The sequence below is a fragment of the Hoplias malabaricus genome, chromosome 18 (genome assembly GCF_029633855.1).
Source record: "Hoplias malabaricus isolate fHopMal1 chromosome 18, fHopMal1.hap1, whole genome shotgun sequence".
Taxonomy (NCBI): Eukaryota; Metazoa; Chordata; class Actinopteri; order Characiformes; family Erythrinidae; genus Hoplias; species Hoplias malabaricus.
In genome coordinates this window covers 5,664,419-5,682,415 of record NC_089817.1, presented here as the reverse complement: position 1 = coordinate 5,682,415, position 17,997 = coordinate 5,664,419, and the positions used below count along the sequence as shown (strand labels likewise).

Sequence of the window (17,997 nt, the reverse complement as noted above, 5' to 3'; positions counted from 1 at the left end):
ATTTAAATGCTTCACAATGGAGAAACTCTGAAGAACCTGAAATATTTATAGAGTTAGAATCCTGGTCTCGGAAAAAAAATTTAAACACTACCTTAAAGCCATACTATATTACGTGAAATGATTACCATGTTGTCTGTGGCTTAAACTTATTAACCACAGGCCCTTTAAGGCTAATTATCCAGCGGCTAATATGAATGTGAGAGATGTGTAGTTACCAGCTGTTATTGGATTTTTAAATGTTTTGTAACTTTTTTATAGGGTACAAAATGTACATTGTGCATGGGTTTATACAGTATAACACATTTAACTCAAATCCTATTGAGTTTCTGTTCAAATAACCTTTTTCGACATGCATTTCGTCTATCTATGTTTGAAAAGCGATTAATAGACATTTTTTTAATCAGCACCTTAATATGTTGTCCAACTATAATATAAATAAAGGGATGTTCTTTGGGAGACTTTAATAATCCATGAAGCCTGCCTCAAATCACATCACATTCATTGTGAGTCTTAGGTTCTTTGCCTCACTGCGTGTGTAGCATTAGCATTAGCATAGCATAGCTTCAAATTATGTGTTCAATGGAATACATTTTGGACACTAGGTGGAGCTAAAGGGTCACTAAACGTAGAACAGTAAGGATTATAATGAATTGAACATTATACAAACAAGAGCCTTAGTCTTGGTTATGTTAAAATTTCTTTATAAGGCAATGTTTTTACCATAAACAAACGTCAGGTCACCAAGAACATACAAAACATTTACATGATACTGTCACACACAAAACTAGAAATACACTTTGCAAGTACAATAATAAAAAAAGAACACGTGTAAGCTCACACTCAGCAATGGGAGAGGTCAGCCAGCGACACACTCTTCGTTCATCCAGGAAAACAAATGCTTACGATACATAAGATGAAGCTTATTCAAATCATTTTACATGAGGTACAAGATGAGCAGGTTTACTTGAACGTAATGAGGACGTTGTGATGAGAATCCAGTCTCGTATCCTTCAACAGGGAAGAAAATCATACAGAAATATTTATACAAAAGTCTGTCTTCAGTGTGCAGCTCGTGCATCAGTGTGCAGTCTTTCAGTTTACAGAGAGTTCACCCAGGGATGATGTACATCTCCAAAAATGTATACAGTTCATTCACTCAAAACTGGTGCATTGTAATTACATCCTGCTGAGAGACGACCTGCAAATACAGAAAAAACAAGAAGAAAACACTCAGGATGGTCTGCAAATAAGAAATGTTGGTTTAAAAATGTCAAATTGAATGTTGCACTGTAACAAAACTTAGAGAGAAATTCATTCTTATCTGTACTTCTGAATTTTTTTAATACTACAAATGATTTTCCTATTTCTAAAACATTTAGTACCAAATATATGATGTGTACCCTAGTGCTGAGCTAATTAAAGCGGTTTAAAAATGTACCAACCCTTTTTTTTTTTTTAAATCATAGAACAGCTGTAAGGCTTGTTACCTGAGCGAACGACGAGTGTCTCTCTCCAGGTTGTTCTCTGGACCTTCGGTCTCGTAGGAGGCCAGCTGTAGCTCTGAAAGGATCAGAACACGTGTTGGTCAGAACCATTAGAGAGAGAGAGAGAATCTGAAAAAGCAGTCTCGAGCTTTGTGGCAGTGTTTAGTGTTGGTGTGGGACTAGATAGAAACAGTCAACTAACAGTACGTAAGAGAGTGTTATGTAATTAGACATTAATAAGCATAACTAAAGGATTAAGTAAAGTCACAACAATTAAGGTGTGATAGAAACAAGAACAAATATTATTTTAGGATTTTCTAAAATCCTAAAAGAATGCTTGTTAATGCTTGTTCTTATTTACTATCATCATTTAATGGTTCATTTGGATATTACCTAACAATTTTGTAGGCCTTTTACGTATCATTTTAAGTATCAGGAACTATGTGCCCTTATTGTGAAGTGTTACCCATGTAGCGTAAGTACCCTAAGTTCCTGCCACTTTAATTACAATATTGGAAATCTTAGCTAACTGTAAATAAATAGAAGTGCTTTACTCACTCAAATCAACATTTTTCAGGAGTCAAATGTGTGTAGATTAATGTTCAAGACTTGCTTGACTTTGAAAGGAAATATGTTTTTAGATAAAAACGCTTTTGTTTAAGTAGGTGCCAATACTGCTAAGATTACTAGCGCCCGCTAACTTTGGCCACCTCCCCTGCTTGTGACAGTCAAACGACACCGTTTCTACCACATTCAGTGGTTTTGAGAGGTTGACAATGAGATTACGTTTGTCCTGTGTTGGTATCCGTACTCTACATGTAAGGATTAAAATGGCGGTAGATTTTCCCCTCAGAGAAAAGGAAGCTAACCGCTAAGCTAACTTTTACACTGAGGTAAATATCCGTCGCGAAATGGAAATGTGTTATGTTCCACATGCAGTTTTGCACACAAAGAATTACAACACTGTTAGAGATACTTAAATATTGTTTAGATGTGTGATTTCTTGCAACACAGGTGTTTAAATGCCCTAGTAAGGCTTGAACCTATGTTTTATTGTTTTACCCAATGCGATTGGCGAAGAGAGAGAGCGGAATTGCACCATATACGGCAGTGGCCGGAATTAGGGGAAAGACTGATTTTATATATATATATATGCTGGAAATCAAATCTCGTGTCAGCAGAAGTACAGACCCAAAATTATAATTGTTCCTGAACAGTTTTGCACTGTGTCGTCGTAGTGTTAATGAAAACTGTTCATTATTGTTAATTTCAGGGGACACACACACACCTTCTTCCGTGAAGACGGAGACGCTGATGAGATACTGCAGAGTTTTCCTGTCCCTCTCAAACGGACAGATCACCTGCCTCCATGAAAGGAACTCGCTCACTTGCTTGGCCAGCTCCCAGAATTTCTGTTGCCAAAAAAAAAAAAAAAAAAAAAAAAAAAAACACCAAACAAAAACAGTTCAGTTGCTATGGAAACTGGACAACAGCTATAAATTCATAACGTCACTAACATGGCGTTCTGTGCCAAGCTCATCAACACCTCAGATGCAATAAATACAGGCATCTAAACTTTTCTGCAAAACAAACTCACCTCGAAGTTGATGTGGCCATTGGGCAGTCGGCTAGCACAGCCCTCATTAAGGAAGTAAAGGTCCTTAATGAACAAACTGAAGAAGGGAATAACGATCTGAGGAAGGAGACAGGGTTAAAATTAACATGTGACTGCTCAGACTTTCACAAAACGGTAAAGTATTTCCCTTTTTAAAAGGTCCATTTTCTACATTTTGTTCTGTATTATATTTTAACTGTTCTGAATGACTGTCTTGTATTTTTATTTTTTTTATTTTTCAAAATAAAAGCTAGACCGATAAGACAAGAACCTGCTGCCTAATATATCCCAACCTGTGACAGGTAATGACATAATCAATCTTATACACGTCAACAATCAGTGGTTTTAATGTTGTGGCTGATCAGTTAATATAAATGGTTTGATTTCATGACCTCACACGCTGAATAACTGCAGCTGTCTCCATGCATGAACGTGTGTAAGTGTGTGAGACAGGGTTGAAGTACCTTCTCTCTAGTGGTGTGAGCTGTGGCAGACCTCTGTGTAGCTCCTCTCAGTGCAGTGCGGTAGTTGTAGAAGTTGTTGGAGGGGTCCATTTGATGCTATAAATACAAAAGAACATTAAGTTTTTCTTTCAAAACTTTTGAACCATTATATTCCAGCCCTTTAACGTGAGCCTTTCTCGTTCTGCTTCATTTATACACACCTCCAAGATTTCAAACTTGTCCGTGTTGACTTTGCCCCAGGTTTTCTTCAGCCTGGACACAGGGTTCATGTTCATCCCAGCTGTCGGATGAATTCACAACAGAATTTTTAATTAAATAACAAATTTATGACATGGATTATTTGTGATTTAATATTTTTAAAGCCTTGCTGAAAATCTCAATGCTGGATATGAATAAAATGAAAAACAGCAAATGATTTAAAGTCAATACATAGCTTGGCAAGCCCACCCCATAATATGATGAACATTTCATTCATTCATTATCTGTAACCCTTATTCAATTCAGGGTTGCGGTGGGTCCAGAGCCTACCTGGAATCATTGGGCGCAAGGCAGAAATACACCCTGGAGGGGGCGCCAGTCCTTCACAGGGAGAACACACACACTCACACCTACGGACACTTTTGAGTCGCCAAGCCACCTACCAACGTGTGTTTTTGGACTGTGGGAGGAAACCCACGCAGACACAGGGAGAACACACCACACTCCTCACAGACAGTCACCCGGAGGAAACCCACACAGACACAGGGAGAACACACCACACTCCTCACAGACAGTCACCCGGAGGAAACCCACACAGACACAGGGAGAACACACCACACTCCTCACAAACAGTCACCTGGAGGAAACCCACGCAGACACAGGGAGAACACACCACACTCCTCACAGACAGTCACCCGGAGGAAACCCACGCAGACACAGGGAGAACACACCACACTCCTCACAGACAGTCACCCGGAGCGGGAAACGAACCCACAACCTCCAGGTCCTTGGAGCTGTGTGACTGCGACACTACCTCTGTATTTAATAAGAAGGAGGAAAAAAAAAAACCCACACAAGAACTCACTTATAATGGCCATCAGAGAGTTGAAGTTGCCAATGTTGAAGCATTCCCGCGCCACATCGATGAAAAACTCCAAAACCCGAGCTCTGTGTTTCTTCTTTACTGGCTAAAAGTCACAAACAGCCACCAGAGGGCAGCACAGTGTTAATACCAGCAGGGGAGAGTTCTGAAGCCAGGAGTGGGATAAATGTAATAATATTTTTTGTTGTCAAAACATGCTGTAGTATAAATCTCCATCTTCTGTACAGTTAGCTCTCAGAACAGACCAGGAGTGCTCTCACCAGGCAGACTTCAGTCGCCACCAGGTAACTCAGCCGATTAAACCATTCGACATACGCCTCAAGATTACTCGCTCTTCTCTTGCCGAAGAAACTCTGTGGATAAAATATTTCCATGTCAAGTTGCTTAAGAAAAAAAAAAAAAAAAAAAAAAAAAACAGCCCTTGCCCTAGTTTCATAAATAATGACAAACGATTGGAGCACATCTACTGGGGTTTGTTTCCCTCCCACATTTAGTTGGCGGGTCTTATGGCCTTATGTCATGTAAAAATCATTTAGTTCATGAGTCATTCCCAACCCATTTAGTGGTCACTTACATAATCCATGGTCAGAGGCGCTGTGTGAAAAGCTCACCTTGTGGTTGTCAGAGGGTCTTTTCTGTGCAAAAGCTTGGACAAACTCCTCAGGGCCAATGTAACTGAGCCTCTCCTGCAGTGGAACATGAGACGCCAATCAGGTTATGGATGAACACAACACTATTCCACACAGATAGAAAAGAGGCAAGGCTAAACACAACACAGCCCAGCTACTGGAAAAAAGCATTATGACAGTGTACTCCACAGTGCAAAGGCTGACCGACAAATGAGTTCCTCCCCACTCACCATCTCAATATGAGTGAGCTGCTGGGCGAGGATGAAGGGGTCATCACACAGGTTCAGCACACACTCCTCCCTGCGGACGACGTGCTGTTTGGCCTTCAGACCTCCCGCCTTCTCCACTGCCGCCGCCACCGCCGAGCTGGACGTCACTAACGACTCCTCGTACTGTCCCAGGATGGTCAGCTTGCGTAAGAGCCGCTGGATGAGCCTCTGCATGGCCCTCCGGGACAGCTGCTCAACATCAGGAGAAGAGAAATAAGAAGTCAGTCCTAATCGTTTTAATTCAAGCTCACTCACAGTCTTTACACTGACATGTCCAAGCCTGCTGAGGCCTTGGACCAGAGGAAAGCTGAAACCGCAAGAGCAAACAAATGAGCAAAACACATAGCACAGACTGATGGGGAAATGAGCTCTAATCCTCACCAAAAAAAAAAAAGCATTGCACAACATACACAAAACACAAGCCTTCCAACTAAACCACGTCCTGAGTCGAATGACTTCAGCTACTTCGTGTGTGCTTTTACCTGGCATTCAACTAAGCACAGCTCGGATAATCTCCACATAAACCATGCATGGGACAAGCTGGAGCAGGATAAAAATCACAGCGCTCAATGCCAAGAGTCAGCTAAACACAAAAAGCCCCAAGCAGTGGGCTGTGGAGCAGCACAATGGCGTTCTTCTGAGTGAGGTAAGGTGTGATTTAGAATGGCTTTTGTTATTTACAAACAACATTATTACCTCATCATTCGACATCAGTACCTGACCACACTCGGGTTTATGTGAACAAACGCAATCAAACGTTCACAGCAATGTGCCAACATCTAGCAGACATCTCAACAGAAAAGGGGAACAAGCTCTACATAAATAAGCCTGAATTAAAAAAAACAGTAGATGAGCAGATGTTCCACAAAGTTCTGGACACATGAGCTGTTCTGTTACATTCTGTGATGGGGATAAGCCCTGCAGTGTGTCCAGAACAAACTGGTGAATAACTATCAACCAATACTTGGGTTAGAGCAGGGAAACTATTAAAAATATAGCCTTCCACTCAGTTTAATGTTAACAACAAGGAGAAAATCAAGTGCCCATGTGTGTTGTTTTTTTCTTCATTCTCGCCTGTGGACACCAGCAGTCTACAGAAGTGAAGGCTGCACTCAGAGTCCCTGAATTATAAAAAGCACACTGCCGTAATCTCTTTACATCTCTGTCCATGCAGCAGCCTTGAGTACCGTAGCGCATTCAGAGAAACGTGAAGAATGTTGGACTCTAACGCGCGATCACACAGGCTCCTGATTGGCTGGTACAGTATGTCGCCTAGCGACGGGTCAAAGGGAGACCTTGAATCCATGTGAGAAATCAGAATGAAAAGGCAATGATGTCATCTGCTCTGGTGACGATCAGTGATAGTATCAGAGGGATGACATCATCCCCACTGGTCAGTCAATACAGAACACAGGGAGGGGAGGCTGCTGACCTCATCTCCAAAGGCCAAGCGGTGGGTCATCTCCTTCAGGCTGCGCATCATTCTCTCATCCCTGAAGTCGTATGGGAACGTTTCTGTCCACTCCGTCAACAACTGCACGATTTTCGGAGCGATGTCACGGATCCTTTTCTGTTGAAAGGAAGAGGAAATTTTCGAAATGATATAAATATTTTGACATTTTTTGGCATGATATTTGAATTTTATTTATTTGTTTTTCGGAAAGGAAGCTGACAAACTAAATGACAGCAGATAAAAACAAAGCATAAAACAATGTCTGAAATGCAACTTACATATGTATAATTTTCTTGGTATAATACAGATCCCTTTTTTGTGTACTGTATCAACACCCAGAACAATAAGCCTATCATTACAATATTAATTGTAGAGACTTTAAAGGAGGTTGTGGGTTCAATTCCTGCTCCGGGTGACTGTCGGTGAGGAGTGTGGTGTGTTCTCCCTGTGTGTGCGTGGGTTTCCTCCGGGTGACTGTCGGTGAGGAGTGTGGTGTGTTCTCCCTGTGTCTGCGTGGGTTTCCTCCGGGTGACTGTCTGTGAGGAGTGTGGTGTGTTCTCTCTGTGTCTGCGTGGGTTTCCTCCGGGTGACTGTCTGTGAGGAGTGTGGTGTGTTCTCCCTGTGTCTGCGTGGGTTTCCTCCGGGTGACTGTCGGTGAGGAGTGTGGTGTGTTCTCCCTGTGTCTGCGTGGGTTTCCTCCGGGTGACTGTCTGTGAGGAGTGTGGTGTGTTCTCTCTGTGTCTGCGTGGGTTTCCTCCGGGTGACTGTCTGTGAGGAGTGTGGTGTGTTCTCTCTGTGTCTGCGTGGGTTTCCTCCGGGTGACTGTCTGTGAGGAGTGTGGTGTGTTCTCCCTGTGTCTGCGTGGGTTTCCTCCGGGTGACTGTCTGTGAGGAGTGTGGTGTGTTCTCTCTGTGTCCGCGTGGGTTTCCTCCGGGTGACTGTCTGTGAGGAGTGTGGTGTGTTCTCTCTGTGTCCGCGTGGGTTTCCTCCGGGTGACTGTCTGTGAGGAGTGTGGTGTGTTCTCTCTGTGTCCGCGTGGGTTTCCTCCGGGTGCTCCGGTTTCCTTCCACAGTCCAAAAACACACGTTTCTAGGTGGATTGGTGTCTCAAAAGTGTCCGTAGGTGTGAGTGTGTGTGAGTGAATGTGTGAGAGTGTGTGTTGCCCTTTGAAGGACTGGCGTTACAGATAATGGATGGATGGATGGACTTTAAAGCAGTAACATTGCTGAATTATTGAACTTCTTTGAAGCTACACTCTTAAAAAGAAAACATCCATAACACAATACCCTGGAATACGCATTTAAACACCAAATAACAAATGTTTCTTCTTCCTTTAAAATGTGGGCTTGTCTTTGTGAGTATATTACTGTGTAACATATTAAAATCACAGTGTATTCACTACATTACAACAATACTGTAATGAAACAGCTGTATTTATAACACATACTTTATCAATCTGTGGGTCGCCGACTCTGTGGTGCTCCACGCACAAATAACACACTCTGGACATGAGCTCAAACGGATGCAGGAAGAGACGAGAGCTCAAGAGGAAGGTGAAGATATAAGACCTCTGAAATAAAGAGAAGATAAAGAGTGTTAAACACATTCCCTTAAGCTGCGGAAGTTTATTAATAGAATTTCCATGGAAGTCCACCCACTTACATCAGGGTAATAGTCCACTGTAGGGACAAGGTGCTGTATAAGAGCTTCGAGTGATCCCGAGACAAGGTTGTTGTCATGATAGAGGAGACCGCCATAGCTCTCCTCCACTGGTTTGTAGTGAGAGTGACCACTGCCGTATGGGTTGGGAATGCACTTGGCTGCGAATGGAGTCGTCTGGGGCATTCTGGTCCTAAGGGTGAAATCAGCATCTGTCAATACACACCGGAAGACTGTCTGGCACTTTCCAGTTTCGCTCTCATGTTGCCTTAAAGGCCTCTCTCGGTCCTATATATGCACTTAACTCTCTTAACACTGTTATGGGATTAGAGCAAAGTCCTCCTGGCCATGTGGCTTTAATGGCAGTTCTCTCTGGTCTACTGATCTCCTGGACTGGGATGAACTGTTCAGTGGGATATGAATGTCAAGCCCTCTGGCTAAAGATGTTTCTAAAGAAGGAAAGGACTTTTTAATCAAATCAAATTGAGCCACAACACTGCTTACACCGCAGGAAAAACCCCAGCGTTGGCTGCATTCAAACATGTTCCTCATTGGCGCATAACATTTATATACACAGCATTAACTGTGTCCAAAACAGGAAACCAATCGAGCAAACAGACTATTGTTCATGTTTTTATGAGCACTGTCAAAACGTAGGATTAGCATTTAGGAACTTTAGTATAAGGTTAAATGCTTGATTGCAAAAAATTCCAATAATTTCTTGGCTGATTGACTTCATTGGGGAAGAGGAAAGAGATCGTTGCTGTTGTTTTTTTAACTCGTAAATCGTACAGTTGCTTTACAGACTTAGTTAGCTCCCCTTCACCTTTTCTTAAGTGTCTGGACCACAGAGGAGGTACGATTCGGGTGGTGAATCTTTCTCAGTGCTGCAGTGACACTGACGTGGTGGTGGTACGTTATCAAAAATATCCACTCAACAGCTTCAGATGGGCAGCATCCTAGAGGGTGATCAAGTGTGCAGTGGCTGAGATACAAAGTGGACAGTGTAGAAAAACTCCAGCAGCACTGACGTGTCTGATCCACCTTCCAAATAACACCTGCTCTGTGGTGGTCCTGGTCTTTGAAGTAGGATGAAAATGGGCAAATAAAGTATTGGAGGCAATTACAGTCTGTTATTGTTCAATTACAAAATAAATATGTAAACCCCATAATGTCCACATTATTATCAGGATATCAGGAGCATTATGTTCCATTTGATAACAATATTCAAACAAAGTGTAGACTCATGTGGTACATTAGAGACCAAAATAGTCTGTGGGAAAACAAGGTCCTTAAATGTGTGTCCATTTTTCTCGAGCATGAACCACACCTTTCCTATTGGTTTATAGTCAATTATTAACCAACTCCTTCATAGAGCACTTCCTAGCCATTTCACCACAAAGCACTTGGGCCAGTGAGGTCACGCTCATCAATCTTTATGGTTGAACAAGTCCAACAACATTCAGGAGACAGAGAAAAACACAAAACAATCAGCTTAGAGTCCAGCATTCAAGGGTTTCTTGTTTCAGTTGAGTGGTGATATTGGTGGAAAGATAAATATGAAAAACACTGGCGTGATAAATGGAAATCAAACGGGAAAATAAGAAGGAAAAGTCAAAAACAAAAAAACCCCAGTCTAACTACATTCGGCCCTTCCCTCTGAACACCACTGCCTGACTCATCTGTGTGGGAAATTAATGTGAGTAGGAAAACAGCGCAGAGAGAAAACAACTGTAATCAAAGCAAGCACCTGAACACACTTATCTCACCTACAGACGGTTTTATCCACCTTAAAGTGCTAACACGGGGCGATAGGGTAATCACTGAGGGCTGAGGGCTTCAATGGAGAACATTACAGCAGGCGTGAACACATTAAAGTAGCGTTAAAGCCCTGAGTTGTTAGTAACTACTTTCGTATGCTGCAGCTCAGCTCATATCGCCGTTAGATAAAAGTCAAATGAAAGTAGCCGTTGACAGGCCACTGCCCTGTGGTAAATAAAACGGTATTTTATTGAACAGCAACTTACCGAGAAAACCCGAGCAGTGTGGTGACGTGAAAAAATCTCCACAACAACAAAAAGAAACCGTTAAACCGTACGAATCCCTGTCCAATTAATTAAGAGATATTCTCCCTTTGTTTTCAAGCAAAGCTCGTGTGAAAGAACCGCGTCTGTGAACGTTGAGAAAGTTAAACCCGACGCGCCGTAACTTCCATTGTTAGTCCTGCTGTAGGTGGTTAATCCAGTGTGAGACTATCGGGGAAAACGCGCTGGAGCCATTAAGAAGAGAACGTCCACGGAGGCCCCGCCTACAACACAGATCTGACCAATAACCATCGACAACACGAGAATTGAAATATCCCGGACGTCTGATTGGTCAGCGTCGCGTCCATCATCGTTCGAATCACACCACTGCTAGTTTGAAATAGCCCTGAAAACAAGGTGGATTGTTTTGGATTGTTTTTCTTTTCTACCGTTTATAGAGGTTAGTATTCCGATGTTAATGCCTTAAAAATCAATGTAAAACCTCCTGTAAGACCTTCTTCAAATATCAGGGCCCCCACAGGATCACCAGAGGACAGATTAGTCTCAGTTTTACCGTGACACTGATATGACGGTGGTTTGTGTTGTGCTGGTGTGAATGGATCAGACAAAGCAGTGCTACAGGAGTTTTTAAGAGATTTGGGATTTGTATGCTTACCCAAAATTATCCGGCCAACAGGACTAGACAATGACCATCACAAACTGAGGGTTTGCTTAATGTTCACACTGATAAATTAACAGTTAAACCAATATAATAAAAATAATGTGATATTTGAATAAGCGGCTACAGATAATGAATGAATGTTAAAAGCCAAAATAATGCACCACGCTGAGGTTAATGCTTTTATCAGTGTATTGTGTACACCTGGAGGTATTTTTATCAACTGTAAACACAGCAAGAAATGGTAAAGTGGATCACAGAGTCAAAACACCACCAGAATATCATCTGCTGCACAAACTAAAAAAAAGTATGCCACTGTTTCCAGCGCACTTTTTTTTATTATGCACCATGTTTAATGTAGCATCTTGTGACTCCATATCCAGTGATTGGTTCAGCTTAGATGCTCTGGTTTGTATTGTTTTTCGTACTTGAAATGCACCAGAATTCATTTAGAAATTGACTGAGATCTACATGCTCAGGCGGTCTCTGTCTGCTTGTTTGGTGTGCACCAGAGTTAGAAAGGAAGAGTTCACTTACGCATCTTGCGCGCTTACAGTTTTTCAAAATAGTGTGAAGAGTGTGGTGTGTTCTCCCTGTGTCTGCGTGGGTTTCCTCCGGGTGACTGTCTGTGAGGAGTGTGGTGTGTTCTCCCTGTGTCTGCGTGGGTTTCCTCTGGGTGACTGTCTGTGAGGAGTGTGGTGTGTTTTATTCTAATGAACCACACTAACAGATCAATTGCACTAGTGTCTAGACAAATATAAACACACCCTAACAACACAGCACCACTACCACGTCAGTGTCACTGCAGAGAATGATCCACCACACAAACACCTGCTCTGTGGTAGCCTTGTGAGGGCCTGATCATTAAAGGAAAATGTGAACGTTGTATAAAGAGCATAAGTGAACCACAGTTTGTAGAGGTACAAAATGTAACATCGAGATCCTGATACAAGGATATTTGGAAATAACTAGTTAATGAACTGTATTCTTAATCTAATGAGAATCCGGAGTTATTTGGAGAAAATGTGTACAACAAAATACATCAGGTTTGTTGACCACATGGTGGTGCAGCAGGTAGTGTCGCAGCCACACAGCTCCAGGGGCCTGGAGGTTGTGGGTTCGATTTCCGTTACGGGTGACTGTCTGTGAGGAGTGTGGTGTGTTCTCCCTGTGTCTGCGTGGGCTTCCTCCGGGTGACTGTCTCTGAGGAGTGTGGTGTGTTCCCCCTTGTGTCTGCGTGGGCTTCCTCCGGGTGACTGTCTCTGAGGAGTGTGGTGTGTTCCCCCTTGTGTCTGCGTGGGCTTCCTCCGGGTGACTGTCTTTGAGGAGTGTGGTGTGTTCTCCCTGTGTCTGTGTGGGTTTCCTCCGGGTGACTGTCTCTGAGGAGTGTGGTGTGTTCCCCCTTGTGTCTGCGTGGGCTTCCTCCGGGTGACTGTCTCTGAGGAGTGTGGTGTGTTCCCCCTTGTGTCTGCGTGGGCTTCCTCCGGGTGACTGTCTCTGAGGAGTGTGGTGTGTTCCCCCTTGTGTCTGCGTGGGCTTCCTCCGGGTGACTGTCTCTGAGGAGTGTGGTGTGTTCCCCCTTGTGTCTGCGTGGGCTTCCTCCGGGTGACTGTCTTTGAGGAGTGTGGTGTGTTCTCCCTGTGTCTGCGTGGGCTTCCTCCGGGTGACTGTCTGTGAGGAGTGTGGTGTGTTCCCCCTTGTGTCTGCGTGGGCTTCCTCCGGGTGACTGTCTTTGAGGAGTGTGGTGTGTTCTCCCTGTGTCTGTGTGGGTTTCCTCCGGGTGACTGTCTCTGAGGAGTGTGGTGTGTTCCCCCTTGTGTCTGCGTGGGCTTCCTCCGGGTGACTGTCTCTGAGGAGTGTGGTGTGTTCCCCCTTGTGTCTGCGTGGGCTTCCTCTGGGTGACTGTCTCTGAGGAGTGTGGTGTGTTCCCCCTTGTGTCTGCGTGGGCTTCCTCCGGGTGACTGTCTCTGAGGAGTGTGGTGTGTTCCCCCTTGTGTCTGCGTGGGCTTCCTCCGGGTGACTGTCTGTGAGGAGTGTGGTGTGTTCTCCCTGTGTCTGTGTGGGTTTCCTCCGGGTGACTGTCTTTGAGGAGTGTGGTGTGTTCTCCCTGTGTCTGCGTGGGTTTCCTCCGGGTGCTCCGGTTTCCTCTCACAGTCCAAAACATGCGTTGGTAGGTGGATTGGCGACTCAAAAGTGTCCGTAGGTGTGAGTGTGTGAGTGAATGTGTGTGTGTGTTTGTGTTGCCCTGTGAAGGACTGGCGCCCCCTCCAGGGTGTATGAATGTATGAATGTTTACCACAGGACAGCGATTTATAAACAGCTTTAATTTTCTCAAAAAGAAATCAGTTAGACCATTCATTCCTAATATAGGCACCATATTAACACCAACAATATATTAACGACATGAAACGATTTCAGAGAACTATAGAACAGACTAAAATATTTATTATCTTTTTTTTTTTTCATGTGAAGCTTGAAACAATAAGAAACTTCCCACATTGAGATTTTCACCATGGGTCTAATTTGCTAGGCACACCTCCTCCCCCTCCTCTCCATTTACACTACATCATAAACACAGCATAATTTCACATTTATGAATTAATAACCTGTAACTCAGCCAATATTGTTTTTATGACAAAATAAACAGTCGTTTCCTCATTTGCATTAGGGAATCCAAACTGAACTAATCCAATATTGTTATAACAGTGTTATAAACAGTTCTTCCCGAAACAATGACGTAAAATAAGTTTCTTCCTTAAACATTTCATATCTGAGGTGCTCAGAATCACCAGAGTTGAACAATGTTGAAAGCCTCGAACCATGTGAAGGTAAACTTTTCTATTGGTTCGGCTGGGCTTTATAAGCAAGCTGTAAGCCATTTGTTAGAATGTAATAACAATAACAGCATAAACACATCCAAATTACATGGTTAAACCTTATAATCAAAGTGATACTGCTCCAAACACTCTTTGTTCTGTAGTACCCTGTAATATTGCTGTTGTAAACAAGGCACTAGAAAATCCCACACTCACTTTAGGGCCAATGTCATTGGCATCGGAGTAGCTTTAAAGAACACGTCTAGAACACAGCCATACAACAGATGTCGCTTAAACGCGGTGTCCACTTCTCGGCTGGATAAGAGGGCAGTCTGTTGTATGTGAGTGTATTTTTGTTTTCTATGGCTTCTCTGGACTGAAATATTACATGTGCTTTGTTTATAACATATTTCACAAAATCACTGATGAATTAAACAGGATATCTCATGATTGTCCCAAACGTCGGGGAAAAGACCATTCAGATTGGTTTAATTTGAAATGGACTTCTCTGGAGAGTCCTGCCTCAAAATGGTTCACCTCTGGTCATTCTCTTCTATGAGTGCAGTGTGTTCTTCCTGTGTCTGTGTGGGTTTCCTCCGGGTGACTGTCTGTGAGGAGTGTTGTGTGTTCTCCCTGTGTCTGCAATGGTTTCCTCCGGGTGACTGTCTGTGAGGAGTGTGGTGTGTTCTCCCTGTGTCTGCGTGGGTTTCCTCCGGGTGACTGTTTGTGAGGAGTGTGGTGTGTTCTCCCTGTGTCTGCGTGGGTTTCCTCCGGGTGACTGTCTGTGAGGAGTGTGGTGTGTTCTCCCTGTGTCTGCGTGGGTTTCCTCCGGGTGACTGTCCGTGAGGAGTGTGGTGTGTTCTCCCTGTATCTGTGTGGGTTTCCTCCAGGTGACTGTCTGTGAGGAGTGTGGTGTGTTCTCTCTGTGTCTGTGTGGGTTTCCTCCGGGTGACTGTCCGTGAGGAGTGTGGTGTGTTCTCCCAGTGTCTGCGTGGGTTTCCTCCGGGTGACTGTCTGTGAGGAGTGTGGTGTGTTCTCCCTGTGTCTGCGTGGGTTTCCTCCGGGTGACTGTCTGTGAGGAGTGTGGTGTGTTCTCCCTGTGTCTACGTGGGTTTCCTCCGGGTGACTGTCTGTGAGGAGTGTGGTGTGTTCTCCCTGTGTCTGTGTGGGTTTCCTCCAGGTGACTGTCTGTGAGGAGTGTGGTGTGTTCTCTCTGTGTCTGCGTGGGTTTCCTCCGGGTGACTGTCTGTGAGGAGTGTGGTGTGTTCTCCCTGTGTCTGCGTGGGTTTCCTCCGGGTGACTGTCTGTGAGGAGTGTGGTGTGTTCTCTGTGTCTGTGTGGGTTTCCTCCGGGTGACTGTCTGTGAGGAGTGTGGTGTGTTCTCCCTGTGTCTGCGTGGGTTTCCTCCGGGTGACTGTCTGTGAGGAGTGTGGTGTGTTCTCTGTGTCTGTGTGGGTTTCCTCCGGGTGACTGTCTGTGAGGAGTGTGGTGTGTTCTCCCTGTGTCTGCGTGGGTTTCCTCCGGGTGACTGTCTGTGAGGAGTGTGGTGTGTTCTCCCAGTGTCTGTGTGGGTTTCCTCTGGGTGCTCCGGTTCCCTCCCACAGTCCAGAAACACATGTTGGTAGGTGGATTGGCTGTGAATTTTATTTTTCTCACAGTATGAGTGAGTGGGTGAGTGTGAAATGTTTTGCACGTGCGAGTGGTGGGTGAGTGTGTAATGCCCTGCGATGGACTGCCCTGTGTGTTCCAGCTTTGTGGCTAATTTTTCAAAGTAGGCTGGTAAATGAGGATGGTCATGGAAGGTCTGAAGACGAATAAGTAAATGAGTGACTAATGAGTGTATATAAAAATAGATCATATAAACACATTAAAAAGATCCCATGTTTCCAACCACCGTTGTGAAGAGTCAAGCTTCTCTGGAGTGAACCATTTCACACCCATCCACTTTGAATGACCTTAACTTGGGTTATGAAGGAGTTAAAATTGGCAAAACTCCCTTTAAAATAATGCTGAATATTGGTTTTACTGTGCAACCTTTAAGTGTAGGGCCTAACCATTAGTCTTTTTCTGTAAGTCCACTCTGGTAGGCCAGCACTGACCAGCAGCAATCAGCATCAAACCAGCCCTGACCAGAATGAACTGGTAAGATCTGTAAGCTAGCCTGTTTTTATTTTTTTCATTAATATCATCATCCTCATCATCATCACACCCTCTCAGTGTAAGTGCAATATTTCTTGAAGAATCTGTGGGAGTGGTCAGCATTATGAGTCTTTAGAGCAGTGGGTGTTTTCAATTATATAAACAGCGAAGCGTGTAAACATCGCGGAGGCTCTTGGTGAGCGATGCTGACACATAGTCAGTGGGTGGACTGTATTTCAGGCCAAAGCGCTCTTCAGCTCTGTGCACAGGAATAATTCAAGGCCCGAAGAGGCCGGCACTGAGCGGCGAGGACTGCCCACAAGGCCGAGAGACCCACCTGAATAATGGGAGCTCCATCCGGATGAGCTTGAGTTCAGTGAACAGTCCTTAAAGCTGATCTCTGGGCATATTCCTCCCACAGCTCGTGGCCTGTAGGCCCTCGTGAAGAGAACAGAACAGAAGCTCTGCCTCTCTCCTCTCAGCAGTAAACACCACGCTTCTCCTGCTGGACTCCCACACACGCTCAGTCACTCAGCCACAGCCCCACGGGGAATCCAGCCTCTCACATCTCCATGTGCTCCGCTTCCCCGTGCTTGCATAACTGCAGCCAGCTCTCGGTGTATGCACTTAACTGAGGTGCTTTCAGACTATTTTTGGGAGGGAGTTTCAAGCTTGAAACACCAGCTCTGTGGGTGAAAAAAACAAACAAACCACAACAAAACAATTTTGTTTTTACCTGAGAAAATTTCCCCAGAAACAATTGTATCTCAGCCACACTCGCAGTTACTAAAACTGTCTCAGAAACAAGCAGATGTTTCCATATTTTAAAGAGCCTCCATGAAACGGCAAGGTTCAATACCAAATATATATTTATTTCCAGAACTGTACGTCCAAGCGGTACGTATTTTAAGAACGTTTGCTTTTATGGCGTTGTTGCTCTCAGGACGTGACCGAGAGTCTCCAAAATGGCAACCTCACATTCATAAAGATGACATATCCCCCACTTTTCCACAGGTGAACACAGTGCTGGGGTCTCGATGAAACCTCTGTGACCTGCTTTATTTAAAATAACCACAAGGATCAAACCCACAGCAGTGTTCTCCCCCTGCCTTAAAAAAAAACGTGTTCAGAGGGGTCGGTTTCAGTACCTGTTCCTTTAAATGATAATAAGCCACACACAGCACACCATCAAACAAAGAAAACAGAAGGCCTTGTTGTTTTAGTTTGGTTACTGTGCTTTTCTGCTGTGTTTGTGTCTGTTTTACACGGTTTAACCCTGTTATTACACTCTTGCGTTAATTCAGGTCTAGTGTGACCAGACGTCCTCTTTTACCCGGACATGTCCTCTTTTTTAGACTTGAAAAAATGTCCGGGCGGAATTTCGCAAACGTCCGGGATTTTGTTTTTCTAGAGCTTACATAGAACTTCACAAACTAGTCCCGCCCTCCCCTACTCCGATTGGTTCGCTTGAGTGAGAAGGGGACGTGGTGAAGTAGCCTAAAATCTTCTGATTGGACGGTCTGACTGTAGAGCTACCGTTATTGGTCGATAACCTTCTCTGTAAACATTTTATTGGTCAGTCTGCACGTCAGTAGTCCTTGTTTACGTCAGGCAAAGCTCATGTACCCACCCTCATCTCGAGCAGCTATGCCAAAACGTAAATGTAAGTTCTCGGATGAATTAAA

The 17,997-nt window shown here is 44.1% G+C and overlaps 1 protein-coding gene across 2 annotated transcripts; it reads right to left on the bottom strand.

Moving 5' to 3' along the window:
* Positions 1-696: 696 nt before the first annotated feature.
* Positions 697-10,915, bottom strand: rasgef1bb (RasGEF domain family, member 1Bb). Of its 2 annotated transcripts, XM_066650821.1 has the most exons (14): positions 10,682-10,915; positions 8,658-8,847; positions 8,443-8,565; positions 6,975-7,112; positions 5,504-5,731; positions 5,256-5,330; positions 4,905-4,997; positions 4,627-4,729; positions 3,764-3,843; positions 3,564-3,659; positions 3,082-3,177; positions 2,773-2,896; positions 1,488-1,560; positions 698-1,198 (listed from the first exon to the last, which is right to left on the bottom strand). In XM_066650821.1, exons 2-14 carry the CDS (start codon positions 8,838-8,840, stop codon positions 1,177-1,179), a joined length of 1,434 nt encoding a protein of 477 aa, XP_066506918.1. In that variant the 5' UTR covers positions 8,841-8,847; positions 10,682-10,915; the 3' UTR covers positions 698-1,176. The 2 variants fall into 2 exon arrangements, with proteins under 2 accessions (XP_066506919.1, XP_066506918.1); XM_066650822.1 differs by lacking the exon at positions 10,682-10,915 and having other exon boundaries at positions 697-1,198; positions 8,658-8,845.
* Between the last annotated feature and the right edge of the window lie 7,082 nt (positions 10,916-17,997).